Here is a 22,105-nt window from a genome sequence, read left to right as displayed (position 1 = left end):
CTTCCATAAAGTCAAATACTAATACAAAATTAGTAATCGATTAATAATTAACAGTTACAACATCTAATAAAACTTTTTTAAAAAAAGATACTTTAAACACTTATAATGAACTTTTTTATTTGACTTACTTTCCAAAGGTCATAGTATTCAGTTTTTGTAACATTTCATCCATTTGAAAAAAATAATAATGCTACAAAAGTTGTCTTCCCTTCATTTTACAATAAGAAAAAGAATTTTTTGCTTCTCAGTTTCAATGAAAAACTAAAGACTTATAAGACATGAGGACATGATATAAGACAAGAAAGAAAAGAGATTCCAGTCCCACACACTGTTCCCTGTAGCTCCAGTGCTCCAGGTGTCCTATACAACTTCAGTCAGGTCTTTAGATCAGTGTTCAACTGACTCACTAAGACAGTAACTGGGTCAGCTCAATCTCTGAGAGACTCTGTCAGGACTGTAGGTTAGTGTTCATCTGATTCACTGAGACAGTGACTGGGTCAATTCAGGTCTCTGAGAGTCTCAGTCTTTTAGTTGGGACTATCGATCAGTGTTAATATAAACCCACGGAGACAGTAACTGTGTCAGTTCAGTCTCCGAGAGCCCCAGTCCTTCAGTCGGGACTGTAGATCAGTGTTAATATGGTTCACTGAGACAGGAACTGTGTCAATTCAGTCTCTGAGAGCCCCAGTCCTTCAGTCGGGACTGTAGGTTAGTGTTAATATGGCTCACTGAGACAGCAACTAAGTCAATTCAGTCTCTTAGAGCCCCAGTCCTTCAGTCAGGACTGTAGATCAGTGTTAACATGGACCCACGAAGACAGTAACTGGGTCAGCTCATTCTCTGAGAGCCCCAGTCCTTCAGTCCATACTGTAGAGCAGTGTTAATCTGAACTCACTGAGACAGTGACAGGGTCAGTTCAGTCTCTGAGAGCCCCAGTCCTTCAGTCGGGACTGTAGATCAGTGTTAACATGGACCCACGGAGACAGTAACTGTGTCAGTTCAGTCTCTGAGAGCCCCAGTCCTTCAGTCGGGACTGTAGATCAGTGTGAATCTGGACTCACCGAGACAGCAACAGGGTCAGTATGGTTATTGTGAGTTGGGTTAGAGTCTTCTGATCTCTTTTTTCAAAGCCTGATTTTGAAGTTATACTTACTCCTCCCTTATACTTATCCATTTATAGTAATAACAGTGAAAATATTATTTTACATTAAGCTTGTGTTCTTGCAATGAAAAAAATGAAATATAAAATATATTCAGTGTTTAAAATCAAGAAAAAAAAACTAAAATCAAATTTATAATAAATAAGTGGCATATAGTGCACAGACATAACTTATCTATGGTGACGTTTATCCAATTTCATTGTAGCGAATTTATCTTTCTAACCCTTTCCAATCCTGCAGTGGGAGGATATAACAGAATCCCACAGAAATAAACACACACCGCAGGAAAGGAGCCACAGTGAGAGAGAGGAGATAACAGAGAATCACTTAATAATAAACACACAACAGGACAGGAGACACTGAGAGAGAAAGGTGATGAAAAAGAATCCACCCATCTGTACATTTTCTAAACACTTGATCCAATTCAGGGTTAAAGGGGAGCAGGAGACTATCGAGGTAAGTAACGAGTGCAAGGCAGGGTACACCCTGGATGGGATGCAGGAAACACAGACACAAACATGCAAACAGTTGCATTAGGGACAATTTTCCCAGGAGTCACAGTGAGAGATGAGATAGTAGAGAATGTCTGGACTGTATGAACCCCTCTCTCTCAGCGCAGTGTTAATGTACTGTAGTGTCCAGTCAGTGTGTCTGCACTGTATTAACCCCTCTCTCTCAGTGCAGTGTTAATGTCCTGTAGTGTCCAGTCAGTGTGTCTGGACTGTATTAACCCCTCTCTCTCAGTGCAGTGTTAATGTACTGTAGTGTCCAGTCAGTGTGTCTGGACTGTATTAACCCCTCTCTCTCAGTGCAGTGTTAATGTACTGTAGTGTCCAGTCAGTGTGTCTGCACTGTATTAACCCCTCTCTCTCAGTGCAGTGTTAATGTACTGTAGTGTCCAGTCAGTGTGTCTGCACTGTATTAACCCCTCTCTCTCAGTGCAGTGTTAATGTCCTGTAGTGTCCAGTCAGTGTGTCTGTACTGTATTAACCCCTCTCTCTCAGCGCAGTGTTAATGTACTGTAGTGTCCAGTCAGTGTGTCTGCACTGTATTAACCCCTCTCTCTCAGTGCAGTGTTAATGTCCTGTAGTGTCCAGTCAGTGTGTCTGGACTGTATTAACCCCTCTCTCTCAGTGCAGTGTTAATGTCCTGTAGTGTCCAGTCAGTGTGTCTGTACTGTATTAACCCCTCTCTCTCAGTGCAGTGTTAATGTACTGTAGTGTCCAGTCAGTGTGTCTGCACTGTATTAACCCCTCTCTCTCAGTGCAGTGTTAATGTACTGTAGTGTCCAGTCAGTGTGTCTGCACTGTATTAACCCCTCTCTCTCAGTGCAGTGTTAATGTCCTGTAGTGTCCAGTCAGTGTGTCTGTACTGTATTAACCCCTCTCTCTCAGTGCAGTGTTAATGTACTGTAGTGTCCAGTCAGTGTGTCTGTACTGTATTAACCCCTCTCTCTCAGTGCAGTGTTAATGTACTGGAGTGTCCAGTCAGTGTGTCTGTAGTGTATGAACCCCTCTCTCTCAGTGCAGTGTTAATGTACTGTAGTGTCCAGTCAGTGTGTCTGTACTGTATTAACCCCTCTCTCTCAGTGCAGTGTTAATGTCCTGTAGTGTCCAGTCAGTTTATCTCAGGGTTTTCAGCACCAACACTAGCAGTTTCCATCCCTATGAACTTGGTGTACTCTACCTCTATCTCTTCCTGTCTTCCTCTGTCTCTCTGCACACTCAAATATCTCTATGTCCAGAAGATATTGGTGATGTCAGAGTCCAGGCTGTAGATCCACAACAAGAGTGGGGCGGACACCAGGACAAAAACCCAAGACACCCCTGTCAGAGCACGGGCTAGCGTGGCCATCCCCCACCACTGCCCCCCTGCATCCCTCTGGTTCTCGTCCTCCTCGTTCGGGATGAGCTCCAGCCCCGGGTCAATGTAATTGCGGGCCAGGAACTTGAGGAGCTCGTCCAGCAGAATGACAGGAAGAGACATCTTGAGGACCGTCACCCACTGAGGCCAGGACAGAGGGTGGATCTGAAATATGATCTGCGAGCGCAAAAGAAGGAAAGGGAGACATGTGAGCACAGAGGTATGAAGACGGAGACGGATACGGGCACTAATATGCACTTTCGACAGTCCTCACTTAGAGATCAATACTGTCCTCAGTCAGAGATGGATAGAGTCAAGGGAAATGAATGACTTTCTAGAAGTGCCTTGACCCCCAGTGTTTCTGGCTGGTACGAGGGACTAGCTAGGTTAATGAGCGCCTGCGCTCTGTATGGCTGGGGTGGGTGGGGGGGGTGCACCCAGCTGCTTCCGACTCTATCGACGGCTCTGCACACCTGTCCTGCCTGTTAGCACACAAAGCCCATTGGAAATTCGTGCGTTCAGCCGGACGGCGCTCCTGCCAGTCGGACACCCCCAGGGACTCGGGGGTGGAACGTGGGTCCCTACGGAGCATGGGGACACAGGACATTGGGACTGCAGACGGAGGAGACAGGGAGAGGCTCACCGGCAGCGGGTCGACATAGAGGATAAGGAAGTGGAGAGCCATGGACAGACAGATTGCTCCCACCAGCCACGGGTTCGACCAGGGCGGCATCTTCAACAGGGACTGGTTCTCTGACAGACTGTGTGAGAGAACAGTGTTAAACAGCGACAGGGCATCAGCAACAGAAATGAAGCGATTACTTCATTCTGTGCACTTACATAGAGCTCCTCATCCCCGGGAATCCTAAAGCTCTCTACATACAGGAGGAAACCCACTAAGTGCCCTGTTGATGTGTGACCCCACCTGGGAGACATGGAGCCCCCTCCTACACCGGCGGCCACACCTGGGAGACACACAGGCCCCTCCTGCACCAGCAGGGGAAACTACTGACAGTGTCCTGGGTCTGTAATGACCAGCAGTCAGGACACTGGGGTCAACACCCCTACTCTCACTGACAGTGTCCTGGGTCTGTAATGACCAGCAGTCAGGACACTGGGGTCAACACCCCTACTCTCACTGACAGTGTCCTGGGTCTGTAATGACCAGTGGTCAGGCACTCTGACTGACAGTATTCCAGGTCTATAATGAGCAAGTAGTCACGCCTTTAATTTGACATCACATCCGAAGGACAGTAATGCCTATAGCACAGTGTCCCCTGTCATTGGATTGGAAATTATGGTCTAGAAGATAGATCGGTGCCTAATTGTCTACCAGCATCATCATAAACCAGGTTTTCCTCAAAGGTCTCCTATCCCATATTTGCCAATTGTAGATGAAGAACTCTATTATCTCTCTGATCCATCATCATAACTGTTGCTCAAGAGGTACATATGAACAAAGCTGTTGCATTGTAATTTAATTCATTACCTGTTGAGGGCGTTGCACATCTCAATGGTGACTAGCACTGACAGTGCCATCGTCATGGGGTAGGGAGACTCAAACACTGAGCAGTCCACTCCTTCAAACTCCTTGTGTTCCTCACTGCACTGTAGATAGTGACTCTGACAGAGAAAGAGAGAGGGGTCAGACACACTGACTGGACACTACAGGACATTAACACTGCACTGAGAGAGAGGGGTTAATACAGTCCAGACACACTGACTGCAGTGAGAGATGCAGTCTTGTCCTCACCAGCTGGTAAAAGCTGACTTTCGGTCCATCATGAGCAGCCATAAACCACCAGGCAGCAGCTCCTACTGTGGCAGCACCAACATAACCTGGAGAAACAGGAAAGTGCGTCACACCAGGGACAGAGAAACAGACACAGTAACACACATCCCAATACATCACTAAAGACCCTTATATGCCCATGTTTCTCAAGCTTTTCACCCCCATTTATGTACATAAATACAGACACTCTATGGTGCACTGCTTTGATTATGTATACTGTAAACAAACTCAAACAGTTTGATTTCTGTTGGTCATGAACTGAGGACCAAGACTCACAGAGCGCCTTTTCTCTGGTCCTGATTCTCATGTCCCTCAGGCTGGAGGAACTGAGGACAGGGACACACAGAGCTCCTGTCCTCTGGTCCGTCAGGCTGGAGGAACTGAGGACAGGGACACACAGAGCTCCTGTCCTCTGGTCCGTCAGGCTGGAGGAACTGAGGACAGGGACACACAGAGCTCCTGTCCTCTGGTCCGTCAGGCTGGAGGAACTGAGGACAGGAACACACAGAGCTCCTGTCCTCTGGTCCGTCAGGCTGGAGGAACTGAATGCCATTCCCATGCGTCTTGTAGTGGAGCCCCAGTGTCGTGTGTGAGCTGACCGTGCAGCACGACACTCTTGGTACTCCCCAACACTAATACAAATAAACAATTCTTCACATTTTGACTCATGTGTGACTTTTCCAAAATTCTGCGACACAACTGTTAATGTCAGAGGACAGACCCTAGAACATCTTAAGACACCGTACTGTTCCAGGACACACTTGTTATTGCCTGAAGGAACACCTGGTAACCTCTGAAGACACAACTGTTAGCCTCTGAGGGCCTACCACTGTGCTGTAGCACACCAGTAGAGAAACACTGCAATAGAAGACCCTAGTATCACCCCTTAACACAAGACATCCTCAGGTAATATTGAGATAGATAGATATATATAGTCCACAGAAACACAAGATGGGAAAAGACGCGGACTGTAGGCTCAGCACTAGTGTGCAAAGACAGACACTTAGCATATGATGAGATGTCTGAAGAACACCCACCCCCAGCCAGAAATGAGAAAAAGGGACAGAGAGACAGACACTCACAGCCGATGATGAGATATCGGAAGAACAGCCAGCCTGAGATGAGGGGCTCCTTGGGCGAGCGGGGAGGCTTGATCATGATGTCCAGGTCCGGGGGGTTGAAGCCGAGCGCAGTGGCTGGAAAGCCATCTGTAACCAGGTTCACCCACAGCAACTGGACTGGGATGAGAGCCTCTGGCATCCCCAGTGCAGCAGTGAGAAAGATACTGAGAGGCAGAGACAGACACAGGGCTGTGGTTAACTGACCATGGGATAACTCTTAAAATTATATAATAATTATGAAAATTTATTCATGAGTGTTTTCCAGACACCCCATGCCAACATAGTCAACCAAGAGGAAAATTAGATTACATATTAACAGCCATAGTGTCTTAGTGAGCAGACTGTGGCACTGTGTGGAGCCTGGTCTTCATCAGAGTGAGCAGACTGTGTCACCCCACTGTGTGGAGCCTGGTCTTCATCAGAGTGAGGAGACTGTATCAAAGACTACTCCTCTCCAACATACAAAGTATAGAAACTCACCAGACAACCTCTCCAATGTTCGAGGAGATGAGGTATCTAATGAACTGCTTCATGTTGTTATAGATAGCCCTGCCCTCCTCCACTGCAGCCACGATGGTGGAGAAGTTGTCATCAGCAAGGATCATCTCAGATGCAGACTTAGCCACTGCAGTTCCTGAACCCATTGCAATCCCAATTTCTGCTTTCTTCAGGGCAGGAGCATCATTCACTCCATCCCCTGTCTGAAAGAGAGGGGTTAATACAGTACAGACACACTGACTGGACACTACAGTACATTAACACTGCACTGAGAGAGAGGGGTTAATACAGTCCAGACACACTGACTGGACACTACAGGACATTAACACTGCACTGAGAGAGAGGGGTTAATACAGTCCAGACACACTGACTGGACACTACAGGACATTAACACTGCACTGAGAGAGAGGGGTTAATACAGTCCAGACACACTGACTGGACACTCCAGTACATTAACACTGCACTGAGAGAGACAAGCTCACTGAGGCTAAAGCGAGAGTTGAATAATGCTGTTTCTGTGCCTTCCGGCGGCTCACCATGGCAGTGATGTCGCTCAGGCTCTGCAGGTACTCCACGATGCGGCTCTTGTGCGCCGGCTCCACCCTGGCGAAGCAGCGCACAGTGCGGCAGGCCTCCCGCTGCATGGAGGGGGGCAGCTCGTCAAACTCGCGGCCAGTCAGCCCTCCGCTGTCCCCCCTCTCCATGTCTTCCTCGGCCGTGATGATACCCACTCTCCGGCAGATGGCCAGCGCTGTGCCCTTATTGTCGCCCGTGATCATGATGACCCGGATTCCCGCCTGGCGGCACATCCGCACAGCGCCCACGACCTCCTTCCTGGGGGGGTCAAGCATGCCCACGCAGCCCACGAACGTCAGGTCCGACTGCGACAGAGAGAGACACGATCAATGATGCTGGTCATGCTGTCAGTTCTTCTGTAACCTTGAGCACAGCTCAGGGAGCATCTCAGCCCCTCAGTAGGTAAGGCACTGTGTCTACCACTTTCACAGAGGTGACTGCATCAGTTGTTCTCACCTCATATAGCGAGAACTTGGCTGTGTCTTCCAAGCTGAGCTGTTCTCTTCGTAGTGGGCTGTCTCTGGTGGCCATGGCGAGGCAGCGGAGGGTGTCCCTGCCTGAGCCCCAGCTCCTCACTACACCCAGCAGTTGCTCCCGGAGACTAGGTGTGAGGGGCACCCGCAGCGAGTTGACCCTCAACCAGTTACAGCGCTCCAGTATCCCCTCTGGAGCTCCCTGATGGAGAGAGGGGGGGGAGGGTTAGTATAGGACAAGCAGTATCACCGGTGTCCACTGGCCGCGTGTCACCCAGGCTTGCCTCATTAACAGTCATCGCTTTAATTCACCGAGCACCCGGGTTTTTGAAGCATTGTCAGAGAGAGCATCTCTCCTCTGCTCGAGACTAACTGCGATGTGCAGGCAGTGCTGGACACACAGACCTCTGACAGTGCACACTCCAGAGAATCAGACACAGATCTCATCCCTGCAGACTGGAATCAGGGGGCTCAGACAGTGCACACTCCAGAGAATCAGAGAGCCAGATCTCATCCCTGCAGACTGGAGTCAGGGGACTCTGACAGTACACACTCCAGAGAATCAGACACAGATCTCATCCCTGCAGACTGGAGTCAGGGGGCTCTGACAGTGTACACTCCAGAGAATCAGACACAGATCTCATCCCTGCAGACTGGAATCAGGGGGCTCTGACAGTGCACACTCCAGAGAATCAGACACAGATCTCATCCCTGCAGACTGGAATCAGGGGGCTCGGACAGTGCACACTCCAGAGAATCAGAGAGCCAGATCTCATCCCTGCAGACTGGAATCAGGGGGCTCTGACAGTGCACACTCCAGAGAATCAGACACAGATCTCATCCCTGCAGACTGGAATCAGGGGACTCTGACAGTGCACACTCCAGAGAATCAGAGAGCCAGATCTCATCCCTGCAGACTGGAGTCAGGGGACTCTGACAGTGCACACTCCAGAGAATCAGACACAGATCTCATCCCTGCAGACTGGAATCAGGGGGCTCAGACAGTGCACACTCCAGAGAATCAGACACAGATCTCATCCCTGCAGACTGGAATCAGGGGGCTCGGACAGTGCACACTCCAGAGAATCAGACACAGATCTCATCCCTGCAGACTGGAATCAGGGGGCTCTGACAGTGCACACTCCAGAGAATCAGACACAGATCTCATCCCTGCAGACTGGAATCAGGGGACTCTGACAGTGCACACTCCAGAGAATCAGAGAGCCAGATCTCATCCCTGCAGACTGGAGTCAGGGGACTCTGACAGTGCACACTCCAGAGAATCAGACACAGATCTCATCCCTGCAGACTGGAATCAGGGGGCTCAGACAGTGCACACTCCAGAGAATCAGACACAGATCTCATCCCTGCAGACTGGAATCAGGGGGCTCGGACAGTGCACACTCCAGAGAATCAGACACAGATCTCATCCCTGCAGACTGGAATCAGGGGGCTCTGACAGTGCACACTCCAGAGAATCAGACACAGATCTCATCCCTGCAGACTGGAATGGGCTTCTTTCAGTGAATGTATCACCATCCACAAATATCCAACAACATAGCTTCTTTATTAAATTGTGTTCCTTTTCTCCTTTATACTGCATAATTGTTTTAATTTGTACTGGCTAATATAATACTTACATGTGTATTACACATTTATCTTTCTTTACTGTTATTAACATTAAGAAATGTTCCTGTAACGTCTCTTAATGAACCAAGCAGTAAGTACAATTTAAAATGATCACATGATTCATGTTGATCAGTTACTGAAGCCAGCAGTCACTCCTCAAGAAGGTTCAGCCATCTTGGCGCTGCTGTGAGATGCCATTGAGCCTGAAAAGCACCTTACTGCCATCAAGCACAGCGAGCGGCTCACCTTGACAAACATCTTGGCCCCTGAGGTGCTGTGTGTGGGCTTCACGGGAGAGCAGAAGACCGACATGGACTTCCTGTCCCGGGAGAACTCCAGGGTCATCTCCTTCTTCATCAGCTGTCTGATCACCTGGGAGACAGACAGACACAGGGAGAGGAGAGGAGGAGGAACAGACAGCAAGATGGTGAGAGAGTATGAAGAGAGACATAAAGAGAGTGGGAGAGAGACAGGGGCAGAAGGAGCTCTGTTAGACAATGTCAAAATGGTCATGCAAGTAAAGTGTTTGAGAAATACAGAGACAGACAGGTACTCACTGAGCTGCAGGCGGTAGCTCTCTCGGCTGGGCTCAGCCCACTGAGGTCAGTGTTGAACACATTCATCTTCTCCACCAGACAGCACAGTGCTGCCTCTGTAGCCTCCCCCACCTTCTCATACACTCCCTTAGACTGGAGAGAGACAGGGGTTAATACAGTACAAACACACTGACTAGACACTACAGGACATTAACACTGCACTGAGAGAGAGGGGTTAATACAGTCCAGACACACTGACTAGACACTCCAGTACATTAACACTGGCACTGAGAGAGAGGGGTTAATACAGACACACTGACTGATGTTATGCTATAAACACAATATTTGACCAGTGTGTTTGTGACCTTGCTATGAACTGAGATTATTACCTCATTGAAGTACAGAGAGGAGTCGTTGCACAGAGAGCAGATGGAGGCCAGTTCCACCAGTCCATCATACTGGGAGCACATCACTGGAGCTCCGTCCTTCAGCCTAGCAGGAAGGGAATGGGAGGGTCAGCAGAGACAGTGTCACTAACCCACTGCAGTGTCAGGCAAGAGGCTTCTCACGTCGGTCAGTCACTCTTGGTTTACAGGCTGAAAGGCTGTGGCCGCCCATGGTAACAGTGTTAATCAGGTTAATCGGAAAGAGGTAAAAGAAGCAGGTAATTAGTAAAATGAGACTCACACTTCTCCCTCAGGTGCGTAAGTTGATCCAGTCACTGTGAACTCGCTCAGGGTACAGTGCTGCCCCGCCAAACTCTCCACCACAAACATCTATGCACAGAGAAACAGCATCGCTTACCAAAACCACACCGCACATGCACAAGGGTTAGGGGTCCCGGAAGAGCCGCATAACAAAACATTAACACCTCACACTTCCGTCCTACAGAGACCTTTGTCCTACACTGAGGGTCAGAGGTCAGGGGCCATGACTAGCTTATACAGAAGGGTCACAGGCCAGAACAGAGCTATATCAAGGGTCAGAGTTCATCACAGGCCTGTACAAGGGGGACAGATTTCAGAGAACACCACTGTCCAATACCTGTTCATTTCATGTAGCTTGGCTGGGGACTCAGTGAGACACAGGGACTGACGCTCACTCCCTGTCCATTTCACACAGCTCTGCTGGGGACACAGTGAGACACAGGTGCTCACTCCCTGTCCATTTCACACAGCTCTGCTGGGGACACAGTGAGACACGGGTGCTCACTCCCTGTCCATTTCACACAGCTCTGCTGGGGACACAGTGAGACACGGGTGCTCACTCCCTGTCCATTTCACACAGCTCTGCTGGGGACACAGTGAGACACAGGGACTGACGCTCACTCCCTGTCCATTTCACACAGCTCTGCTGGGGTCTACTGTTCAGATGGGGGCCCTGGCATGACCAAGCTTGTGCAGATTTCAAAAACGGCTTACAATCTGAGTCCTGACCCTCACTCTGCATCCTTTTTGCATACATGTGTAAAAAGACATAAACATAGGGGTTTCATGTTTTGTTATTAGGCGCAATAGTTTCATATGCAATGGGAAAGGTTACATTTGCTTAAAAAAACAAAAATGAAAACTCCAAGTGGTTACACCGCATTTCACCTCGTCTAGCAGATCCTACTCCCAGTTAATGATGTATGTTAGCAGCATGAAGGATGAAAGCACACATGCACTTGCTGGACCCGCGCCTGCTGTCGAAACGGTGCAGCCAGCGAGTCCATGTGGCTCCTTGGCCAAGACTGGACCCAAGCCTCCCGGGCCGAGCTGGGAGGACCAGCTGGGTCTTACCCGGCACACGGACATCTGGTTGGTGGTCAGCGTGCCAGTCTTGTCAGAGCAGATGACAGAGGTGCAGCCCAGGGTTTCGACAGAGGGCAAGCTCCTGACAATGGCATTTTTCCGGGCCATTCGCCGAGTACCCAGAGCTAGACAGGTCGTGATGACTGCTGGGAGACCTGGAGAAAAGAGAGGTTAATACAGTACAGACTGGACACTACAGGACATTAACACTGCACTGAGAGAGAGGGGTTAATACAGTACAGACTGGACACTACAGGACATTAACACTGCACTGAGAGAGGGGTTAATACAGTCCAGACACACTGACTGGACACTACAGTACATTAACACTGCACTGAGAGGGGTTAATACAGTCCAGACACACTGACTGGACACTCCAGTACATTAACACTGCACTGAGAGAGAGGGGTTAATACAGTCCAGACACACTGACTGGACACTACAGGACATTAACACTGCACTGAGAGAGAGGGGTTAATATAGTCCAGACACACTGACTGGACACTACAGGACATTAACACTGCACTGAGAGAGAGGGGTTAATACAGTCCAGACACACTGACTGGACACTACAGTACATTAACACTGCACTGAGAGAGAGGGGTTAATACAGTCCAGACACACTGACTGGACACTACAGGACATTAACACTGCGGGTGACTGCACTTACAGTGAGGGAGCGTTAATATAGTACAGAAGCTCAGAGAGTGGCGTGAACGTACAACAGGAAAACAGATAATACAGTACAGTACCCTCTGGTATAGCAGCTACAGCCAGTGCCACAGCAATCTTGAAGTAGTACACTGCTCCCCTGAACCACGATCCCCCATGAACTGGATCACTGAAGTGACCGACATTGATCCCCCACACGGCCACACAGATCACACTGATCACCTGAGAGACAGAGTTAATAAAAGAAGAAGTGAGATAAGAGGTTGGTATGTATGTACACTACAGGTCAGACAAAAAGAGCTGGCTGCCCAGAGAGGACAGGCTGTGCTCCCACTGCCAGCAGGGAGAAGCAGAGACAGAGATGCAAGAAGAAAGTTTTATTGATCGTAAATATCTGTGAAAGTCTTCGAAATTACTTACTAATTAGGCAAGACGTTAATTCACTGGTGATGCCAATAAAGTTGGCCGAGTTTAAATTTGAGAGGTAGCTGACCTTCGAGAGCTGCTCTCCAAACTGGTCCAGTTTCTGCTGCAGTGGTGTTCTCTCAGGGTCGGTGGAGGCCATCTCATCCCGAATCTTCCCAATCTCTGTATGGACTCCCGTGGCCACTACTATACCAATCGCCTTCCCTGCAGAGATATTTGTTCCCTGAGGTGGGGAGGGGGGAAGAAAAGGAGAATATACTCAACTCATCATTGATACAAGGGAGTCACTCATATAACTGTCAGACATGTGAACACATGTATTTACGCTAGGGCAGTCATGCACATGCAATCAGGTGTTCTTACAGTATAACATACGTACGCATTCAGATGGGCAACGCTTCACACGCTCAGACCAGACGGCCAACACTGCACACGCTCAGACCAGACGGCCAACGCTGCACACTCAGGCAGGCAGGAGTGCGCACACACACACACTCAGACAGGCAGGCAGGAGTGCGCACACACACACTCAGACAGGCAGGCAGGAGTGCTCACACACACACACACACACACACACACACACTAGGACAGGTAGGAGTGCTCACACACACACACTCACAGAGAAGAGCATGTTCTTCTTGTCCTGGTTGACCGCCCTGGGGTCAGGGACAGGGTCGGTGTGTTTGATGACAGAGACGGACTCCCCAGTGAGGATGGACTGGTCCACCCTCAGCGTGGTGGATCTGATGGAGGTGATGCGGATGTCGGCCGGCACCTTATCACCCACTGAGGTGTCAGAGAGAGGAACAGAGCGGTGCTTACTCAGTTTGACTCCTGCCCCAGGCTGTTCCAGTGTAGAAACAGTATACAACAGCGGTTTCTCTAGAAATGACTATGCCACCAGCTATTTCTGAATACTGCAGCACTGAGATCCCATGGCAATCATGAAATTAAACACACATACAGGTGTGGGGAGAAGAACACAAGGGAACAGGTCTCTCCTGAGCCAATGCTCACAGAGAGCAGAAACGTGTCTCTCTTGCATCAGTAGTCAGAAGCTCAAGCCATGCAGAAGCTCCTGTGTAAGTGTGCTTGTTTACTGTCAACTGCAATTCTTCACCTCGCCTTAAAAAAATGCTCAATCTGTAAAACATTTACCCCAATCATATATGGTAATAAATAAACTGCAGTCTCCAATCATTGAGTGTGTCTGTACTGCATTAAAATCTCTTAGTGCAGTGTTAATGTAATGTAGTGTCCAGTCAGTGTGTCTGTACTGTTTTAACACCTTTCTTTCTCAGTGCAGTGTTAATGTCTCTCTGTTTCATTACCAGCCACTTCCACTATGTCTCCAGGGACAATGTCGGTAGCCTTAATCCTCTGGATACTCTTCCTGTCCTGTCGGTAAACCTTTCCCATCTCCGGCTCATACTCCTTAAGGGCAGAGATGGCATTTTCTGCATTGCGCTCCTGGAACACACAATAGAGTATCAGAATACAAATCTGTTCACAACATTACACAATAGTGACACAATACATCAGTCCCTTGGCACAAAATGGAGTTCTCTGTAGTGCACTCCTGCACAACACAGAATTATACATCGTCAGCACACTATGGCTCTCAGGATTAGATGAACATGAGACACAGCAGTCTACTTTACCACAGAGATCACATAATTACTGCCTGTCCCTTCCATTCCTTTGCCTGAGCTCACTCTAAATCTCTCTCCCTTTCCATCCTGCACCCTCTCCTCCTCCCTTCACTGCCTCCCTCTCTCCCTCCTCCCCCCTCTCCTCACCGCCTCCCTCTCTCCCTTCTCCACCCTCTCCTCACCCTCTCTCCCTTCTCCACCCTCCCCTCACCGCCTCCCTCTCTCCCTTCTCCACCCTCCCCCCTCCCCTCACCGCCTGCCTCTCTCCCTTCTCCCCCCTCCCCTCACCGCCTCCCTCTCTCCCTTCTCCCCCCTCCCCTCACCGCCTCCCTCTCTCCCTTCTCCACCCTCCCCTCACCGCCTCCCTCTCTCCCTTCTCCACCCTCCCCCCTCCCCTCACCGCCTCCCTCTCTCCCTTCTCCACCCACCCCCCTCCCCTCACCGCCTCCCTCTCTCCCTTCTCCCCCCTCCCCTCACCGCCTCCCTCTCTCCCTTCTCCACCCTCCCCTCACCGCCTCCCTCTCTCCCTTCTCCACCCTCCCCTCACCGCCTCCCTCTCTCCCTTCTCCACCCTCCCCCCTCCGCCTCCCTCTCTCCCTTCTCCACCCTCCCCCCTCCCCTCACCGCCTCCCTCTCTCCCTTCTCCACCCTCCCCTCACCGCCTCCCTCTCTCTTCTCCACCCTCCCCTCACCGCCTCCCTCTCTCCCTTCTCCACCTTCCCCCCTCCCCTCACCACCTCCCTCTCTCCCTTCTCCACTCTCCCCTCACTGCCTCCCTCTCTCCCTTCTCCCCCCTCCCCTCACCGCCTCCCTCTCTCCCTTCTCCACCCTCCCCTCACCGCCTCCCTCTCCCTTCTCCACCCTCCCCCCTCCCCTCACCGCCTCCCTCTCTCCCTTCTCCCCCCTCCCCCCTCCCCTCACCGCCTCCCTCTCTCCCTTCTCCCCCCTCCCCCCTCCCCTCACCGCCTCCCTCTCTCCCTTCTCCCCCCTCCCCTCACCGCCTCCCTCTCTCCCTTCTCCACCCTCCCCTCACCGCCTCCCTCTCTCCCTTCTCCCCCCTCCCCCCTCCCCTCACCGCCTCCCTCTCTCCCTTCTCCCCCCTCCCCTCACCGCCTGCCTCTCTCCCTTCTCCCCCCTCCCCTCACCGCCTCCCTCTCTCCCTTCTCCACCCTCCCCTCACCGCCTCCCTCTCTCCCTTCTCCACCTTCCCCCCTCCCCTCACCACCTCCCTCTCTCCCTTCTCCACCCTCCCCTCACCGCCTCCCTCTCTCCCTTCTCCACCCTCCCCTCACCGCCTCCCTCTCTTCTCCACCCTCCCCTCACCGCCTCCCTCTCTCCCTTCTCCCCCCTCCCCTCACCGCCTCCCTCTCTCCCTTCTCCACCCTCCCCTCACCGCCTCCCTCTCTCCCTTCTCCCCCCTCCCCCCTCCCCTCACCGCCTCCCTCTCTCCCTTCTCCCCCCTCCCCTCACCGCCTGCCTCTCTCCCTTCTCCCCCCTCCCCTCACCGCCTCCCTCTCTCCCTTCTCCACCCTCCCCTCACCGCCTCCCTCTCTCCCTTCTCCACCTTCCCCCCTCCCCTCACCGCCTCCCTCTCTCCCTTCTCCCCCCTCCCCTCACCGCCTCCCTCTCTCCCTTCTCCACCCTCCCCCCTCCCCTCACCGCCTCCCTCTCTCCCTTCTCCACCCTCCGCCTCCCTCTCTCCCTTCTCCCCCCTCCCCTCACCGCCTCCCTCTCTCCCTTCTCCCCCCTCCCCTCACCGCCTCCCTCTCTCCCTTCTCCACCCTCCCCCCTCCGCCTCCCTCTCTCCCTTCTCCACCCTCCCCCCTCCCCTCACCGCCTCCCTCTCTCCCTTCTCCACCCTCCCCTCACCGCCTCCCTCTCTCCCTTCTCCACCCTCCCCTCACCGCCTCCCTCTCTCTTCTCCACCCTCCCCTCACCGCCTCCCTCTCTCCCTTCTCCACCTTCCCCCCTCCCCTCACCACCTCCCTCTCTCCCTTCTCCACTCTCCCCTCACCGCCTCCCTCTCTCCCTTCTCCCCCCTCCCCTCACCGCCTCCCTCTCTCCCTTCTCCACCCTCCCCCCTCCCCTCACCGCCTCCCTCTCTCCCTTCTCCACCCTCCCCCCTCCCCTCACCGCCTCCCTCTCTCCCTCTGTCCCTCCTCCCCTCACCGCCTCCCTCTCTCCCTCTGTCCCTCCTCCCCTCACCGCCTCCCTCTCTCCCTCCTCCCCTCACTGCCTCCCTCTCTCCCTCTGTCCCTCCTCCCCTCACCGCCTCCCTCTCTCCCTCCTCCCCTCACCGCCTCCCTCTCTCCCTCTCCCTCCTATCACTCCCTCCCTCCCTCCCCTGTCTCCCTCAGTCTCGCTCTGTGTCCATGTACCTGCCATACTCCCACGATGGCATTTGCAATGAGGATTAGCAGAATGACAAAAGGCTCGACGAAAGCTGTAATTGTGTCATCCCCTTCCTCAAACCAGGCCAGCGCCTGCAAGAGAAAGAGGAGTTAAAATCAGACAAGACTGGCAGACTCATGTATTGACACACCGGTTCTCAATACATGAAAACGAAGAGGCACAAATATAGAAGACATATACAAAGAGAATGTCACAAGACACAGACACAAAGACAGAGAAGAACCTTACGAAGGAAATGCAGGCAGCCAGCAGTAATATCCTGACCAGGAGATCTTCAAACTGCTCCAACACCAATTCCCATAGAGACTTCACTGATAAAGAGAACAAGAGAGAGAGGTTACTACAGTACATTAACACTGCTCTGAGAGAGAGGGGTTAATACAGTCCAGACACACTGACTGGACACTCCGGTACATTAACACTCCACTGAGAGGGAGGGGTTAATACAGTATTTGACACACTGACTGGACACTACAGTACATTAACACTGCACTGAGAGAGAGGGGTTAATACAGTCCAGACACACTGACTGGACACTACAGTACATTAACACTGCACTGAGAGAGAGGGGTTAATACAGTACAGACACACTGACTGGACACTACAGGACATTAACACTGCACTGAGAGAGAGGGGTTAATACAGTCCAGACACACTGACTGGACACTCCGGTACATTAACACTCCACTGAGAGGGAGGGGTTAATACAGTACAGACACACTGACTGGACACTACAGTACATTAACACTGCTCTGAGAGAGAGGGGTTAATACAGTATTTGACACACTGACTGGACACTACAGTACATTAACACTGCTCTGAGAGAGAGGGGTTAATACAGTACAGACACACTGACTGGACACTACAGGACATTAACACTGCACTGAGAGAGAGGGGTTAATACAGTCCAGACACACTGACTGGACACTACAGGACATTAACACTGTACTGAGAGAGAGGGGTTAATACAGTACAGACACACTGACTGAACACTACAGTGCAGTTTATTAACACTTTACTGTGAGAAAACTGTGAATGTTTTTAATGTAAATTAGTAAACAATAAGCCACTATTGAGCACAGATGGAGAGTCACTGCACCAGAAAACGTTGCTGTTTAGCCTCTGACAGCAAGCCCTCGGCTCTAGATCTCCTAAAGATGGAGTGACCTCATCCTTCTCTTTCTCCTCTATCCCCCTGGGCCTCCTGCACACACCAGACTGGACACCCACAGTCTACCCATTACACCCCACAGCGACTGTTAGATCTCTTACCTTCTTCAGCAGGCAGCTCTTTGTTTCCAGAGGCACAGGTCCGCAGGAAAAGAGAGGTAAACAGACAGGTCAGCTCAGAAAGACTGTGTTAGCAGCCCAGCGCTGTACAGAGCAGGGGCAAAAACCAGGAGCTATCAACACTGCTACAGCTGTGGCTGGCATCCTGAGACAAATCTTTAAGCACTGGGCCCCCTGCGTCACTCAGCTAGCCAAGGCGGATGAGCTCTGTGGTCGTGGGTTCAAGTCTGGGCTGTATCTCCATCTGACTGTGACCGGATTCCCTCAGCGTCAGTGCACATGTGAGTGCTGCGGGGGGTAGGAGGGGATTCATCCGACAGCGATCTCTCAGCTGTGGACAACACAGCGCCCCCTTCTGGGCACCTACAGGCAGGCGGTGCTGCCGGTGAGGGACACACCTGTCCTCTTATTGGCGCTTATCCCCTCTACATACAGAAGAAGACCCATTCCCTCCCCTGCTGAAGTGCAGCCCCACCTGGGACACACAGCCCCCTCCTGCACCAGCAGCCCCACCTGGGAGACACACAGCCCCCTCCTGCACCAGCAGCCCCACCTGGGAGACACACAGCCCCCTCCTGCCCCTGCATCCCCATCTGGGAGACACACAGCCCCCTCCTGCACCAGTGGCCCCACCTGCCACTACTAATAATAATAACTATGACAACAAGCTGGTCCTCTTCAATTTCAGCACTAAGAACAATCAGAGGGCTGTTAAAGAGTGTGATTACCATTGGTGCCCCATTGTTCTTTGGCCTTCTTGACTTGCTCACAGCTGAGGCCTGTTGACTCATTCACTCCAAAATAGCACAGTACCTCCTCCACGGTCTTCGTATGTGCATTGTTCATCTCTCCTGAAACACAGACACAGACACAGGCGCTTGCTGACTAGTGGGACGCTACACCAGTAGTGAGAGAGAGGAGGTTTAATACATGTGTGTGTATTCTGGGGCATGTGTGAGTGTGGGGGGGTTGCATGCATGAGTGTGTGTGAGTGCGTGTACGAGTGTGGGTGTATGTATGTGTGTGTGAGTGTCTGGGTGCACGTGTGGCTATGCAGGTGTGTGTGTATGAATGTGTGGGTGTTTATAAGTGGGCGGGTGTGTATGTCTGGGTGCTTGTTATGTGTGTGTAGGTGCGCATGTGTTTGTGTGGTTGGATGAGCGTGCAGGTATATGTGTGAGTGTGTGGATGCATGGGAATGTGCGGTTGCGTGTGGGTGGGCGTGCATGAGTGTGCGGGTGTGTGTATGCATGTGTGAGAGTGTTTGGGTGAATGTGAGAGTGCATGTGTGAGCGTGTGGGTGCGTGTGAATGTGTGCGAGTGTGTGAATGTATGCATGTGAAAGTGTGTGACTGTGTGTGAAAGTGTGCGAGTCTGTGGATGTGTGTGATGCGTATGAGTGTGTGAGATTCGCGTGAATGTGTGTGCGTGACTTTATGGTGCGTGTGAATGTGTGAGTGTCTGAGTTTGTGGGTGTGTGTGTGAGCAAGTGAGTGTGTGGATCTGTGTGTAAGTGTGATCATGCGTGTGTGAGAGTGTGGGTGTGTAAGTTAGTGTGAATGTGAGTATAAGGGTGTGTGAGCCTGTGTGTAAGTGTGCAGGGGTTTGTGAGTGTGAGCGTGTGTGTGTGAGAATGTGGGTGTGTAGGTCTGTGTGTAAGTGTGCAGGGGTTTGTGAGTGTGAGCGTGTGTGTGAGAGTGTGAGAGTGTGGGTGTGTAGGTCTGTGTGTAAGTGTGCAGGGGTGTGTGTGAAGCTCTGTGTGTAAGTGTGCAGGGGTGTGTGAGTGTGAGTGTGTAGGTCTGTGTGTAAGTGTGCAGGGGTGTGTGAGTGAGTGTGAGTGTGTAGGTCTGTGTGTAAGTGTGCAGGGGTGTGTGAGTGAGTGTGAGTGTGTAGGTCTGTGTGTAAGTGTGCAGGGGTGTGTGAGTGAGTGTGAGTGTGTAGGTCTGTGTGTAAGTGTGCAGGGGTGTGTGAGTGAGCGTGAGTGTGTAGGTCTGTGTGTAAGTGTGCAGGGGTGTGTGAGTGAGCGTGAGTGTGTAGGTCTGTGTGTAAGTGTGCAGGGGTGTGTGAGTGAGTGTGAGTGTGTAGGTCTGTGTGTAAGTGTGCAGGGGTGTGTGAGTGAGTGTGAGTGTGTAGGTCTGTGTGCAAGTGTGTGGGTGCTCGCTCTGTGGTGGATCATATCCAGGGTGTATCCTACCTTGTACACTGTCTGCCAGGCTAGGCCCCAGCTCACAATGCCTCTGAGCAGGACTGATGGGTATGAAATGATGGTGATGGCAAAGAAGGAGTCCTGCTGTCTCACAGCTGTCCTGGCGCCCCTGCTGAAGAAGGCGAGATTACAGATGGCAGCCCTATCAGTATGGGTAGTATTGCCCCTATTCTCTTCCTTAAAGGGGTACAGGGCACATCCTGATCAACGCCTGTTCTACAGCCTCCATCATCCTACCCAGGAAGTTCCCTGGCACAGGGGAGAACTCAGGTTGTGGCAGCGAGCTGCCCACTGGTCATCAGGCCCCGGTGTTCATGGGAAGACTGTCAGGCTAAACAACGTAGCCGTTCCTGCTTCCCTGAGCCCCACAGTCTGGGGCAGGACTGAGAGCCCAGAGCCAGTGCACTCTGGACACACGGCTCTCCAGGGAGTGCAGCCTGGGGCTGACCCCATCTCGGCTGCACTGGCCCACCTGAAGCAGAGAGACGGCACCAGTAACCACTGACCAGTGACCAGTGACCCGGGCAGCTCTCCCTAGCCCTGTGCTGACTCAGTCCCAGTCCTCTGTCAGGGGAGAGCTCTACACAGCACCAGTGACCAGTGACCAGTGACCAGTGACCAGTGACCAGTGCAGCTCTCCCTGGCCCTGTGCTGACTCAGTCCCAGTCCTCTGTCAGGGGAGAGCTCTACACAGCACCACTGACTACTGACCAGTGACCAGTGCAGCTCTCCCTGGCCCTCTGCCGACTCAATCCCAGTCCTCGGTCAGGGGAGAGCTCTACACAGCACCACTGACCAGTGAGCAGTGACTGTGTCTTCAGTAACTCGCCGTACAGACCCTGGAGGGGCGGGGGGCGACAGTGACTGCTCTGCAATGCCGGACCCCCCCTCCCCCGGCACTGGCATGATGACGCCACCCTGCCCGCTGGCCCCCCGAGAGAGAGAGAGAGAGAGAGAGAGAGAGAGAGAGAGAGAGAGAGAGAGAGAGGACAGGGGGTCAGTGGCTATCCTGGGGGCCCGCACACTCTCTCTGGCCCTCAGCCTCCTCTTCCCGCCGCAGGCCGGCAGCGCCCACCTGCCCGCCCGCCGGGTCGCTGACGGCCGCGGCCCGCTCGCCTGAAAAGCCGGGGTCCGGGTCCGTGGCGACCGCCCTCCCGGAGGACAGGACCGCTACCGCAGGCACGATCACTGCTGTGCTGTATACTTACCGGTCCGGCTAGAAATCGCGGTCCTTACGGCAGTGAGAGCACCGGCGTCACCGAGCGGCTCGCAGTATTGATGAAGCACCGTGACGTTAACACGGGATTTTCATTCTTTTATCTCTGCGACGCTTGGCGAAATTTTACATAACGCTATTCCTAAAACAATGACACCCTGTCGAAGTGCACTTAATCGCGTCAGTAACTACAACGAAACGCGACAAGATGAATTTAGTAATTGGTCAAATGTCTGATTTTGTTTTTCTGTTTGCGGTTTCACTACAGTACTAATCCCCGGACTGCCGTTATGTACACTGACAGCTCGAGCCCAATTGTTTCTAGGCCATTGCTGACCTCGAGGGGGCGCGTCACAGCCAATCATAGCTCAGGAAAACAGACGGACATGGAAGCGGACGAATCGAATTTCCACTTTGACATAAAGTCCCACCTCTACCCGTTATTGTCCCCCCCCCACCCTTTACTTGAGCTCAGGAAGGCGGGAGCTTCACCCCTTCTGGCCATCGCAGCCAATCCAAGCGCCTAAGTAAGGAAGGCGGTGATGGACAGCTCCAATCACCAAAGAGCGCACAGATATGCTGTGAGTGACGCTGAACTAACCTATTGTGTTCAGGAGGCGTCTGAACAAGGCGGGATTGAAGTGGGAATTGGAATGCGGAGATTTCTTCTATTCTCCGCCAATTGGACAGCTCAGGGGGCGGGTTCAATCAGAGGAGCAACGTCTCTCTGTAACAACTGCAGAGCCGTGCCCTGAGAAAAACAGTCTAATCGCGGTGTGTCCGCCAGTTA

At 52.0% G+C, this 22,105-nt stretch overlaps 1 protein-coding gene across 2 annotated transcripts; it reads right to left on the bottom strand.

Moving 5' to 3' along the window:
- Positions 1-100: 100 nt before the first annotated feature.
- On the bottom strand, positions 101-21,668 carry LOC148832575 (sarcoplasmic/endoplasmic reticulum calcium ATPase 2). 2 transcript variants are annotated; one of them, XM_088918579.1, is made up of 23 exons: positions 21,308-21,668; positions 20,088-20,211; positions 18,622-18,744; positions 17,876-17,893; positions 16,832-16,914; positions 16,570-16,674; positions 13,871-14,009; positions 13,159-13,325; positions 12,607-12,762; positions 12,194-12,335; positions 11,430-11,596; positions 10,336-10,424; positions 10,038-10,140; positions 9,670-9,801; positions 9,359-9,484; positions 7,467-7,685; positions 6,971-7,315; positions 6,417-6,637; positions 5,898-6,100; positions 4,777-4,862; positions 4,513-4,646; positions 3,667-3,784; positions 101-3,200 (listed from the first exon to the last, which is right to left on the bottom strand). In XM_088918579.1, exons 3-23 carry the CDS (start codon positions 18,737-18,739, stop codon positions 2,895-2,897), a joined length of 3,177 nt encoding a protein of 1,058 aa, XP_088774705.1. In that variant the 5' UTR covers positions 18,740-18,744; positions 20,088-20,211; positions 21,308-21,668; the 3' UTR covers positions 101-2,894. The 2 variants fall into 2 exon arrangements, with proteins under 2 accessions (XP_088774705.1, XP_088774706.1); XM_088918580.1 differs by having other exon boundaries at positions 20,088-20,208; positions 21,308-21,628.
- Positions 21,669-22,105: the final 437 nt, after the last annotated feature.

Source organism: Atractosteus spatula, chromosome 6, assembly GCF_055471065.1.
Source record: "Atractosteus spatula isolate fAtrSpa1 chromosome 6, fAtrSpa1.hap1, whole genome shotgun sequence".
Taxonomy (NCBI): Eukaryota; Metazoa; Chordata; class Actinopteri; order Semionotiformes; family Lepisosteidae; genus Atractosteus; species Atractosteus spatula.
The sequence above is the reverse complement of the archived record's forward strand: the minus strand, read 5'-3'. Positions and strand labels throughout refer to the sequence as shown.

Bases quoted from the DNA above. Each gene is read 5' to 3' on its own strand.
- LOC148832575 (XM_088918579.1), bottom strand. From the start codon at position 18,739: ATGAACAATGCACATACGAAGACCGTGGAGGAGGTACTGTGCTATTTT. The intron at 11,597-12,193 runs GTACTGTACTGT...TCTTTTCTCCAG, and splicing joins TGTAGCTGCTATACCAGAGG to GTCTCCCAGCAGTCATCACG. The intron at 7,316-7,466 runs GTGAGAACAACT...TCTCTGTCGCAG, and splicing joins CCAAGTTCTCGCTATATGAG to TCGGACCTGACGTTCGTGGG.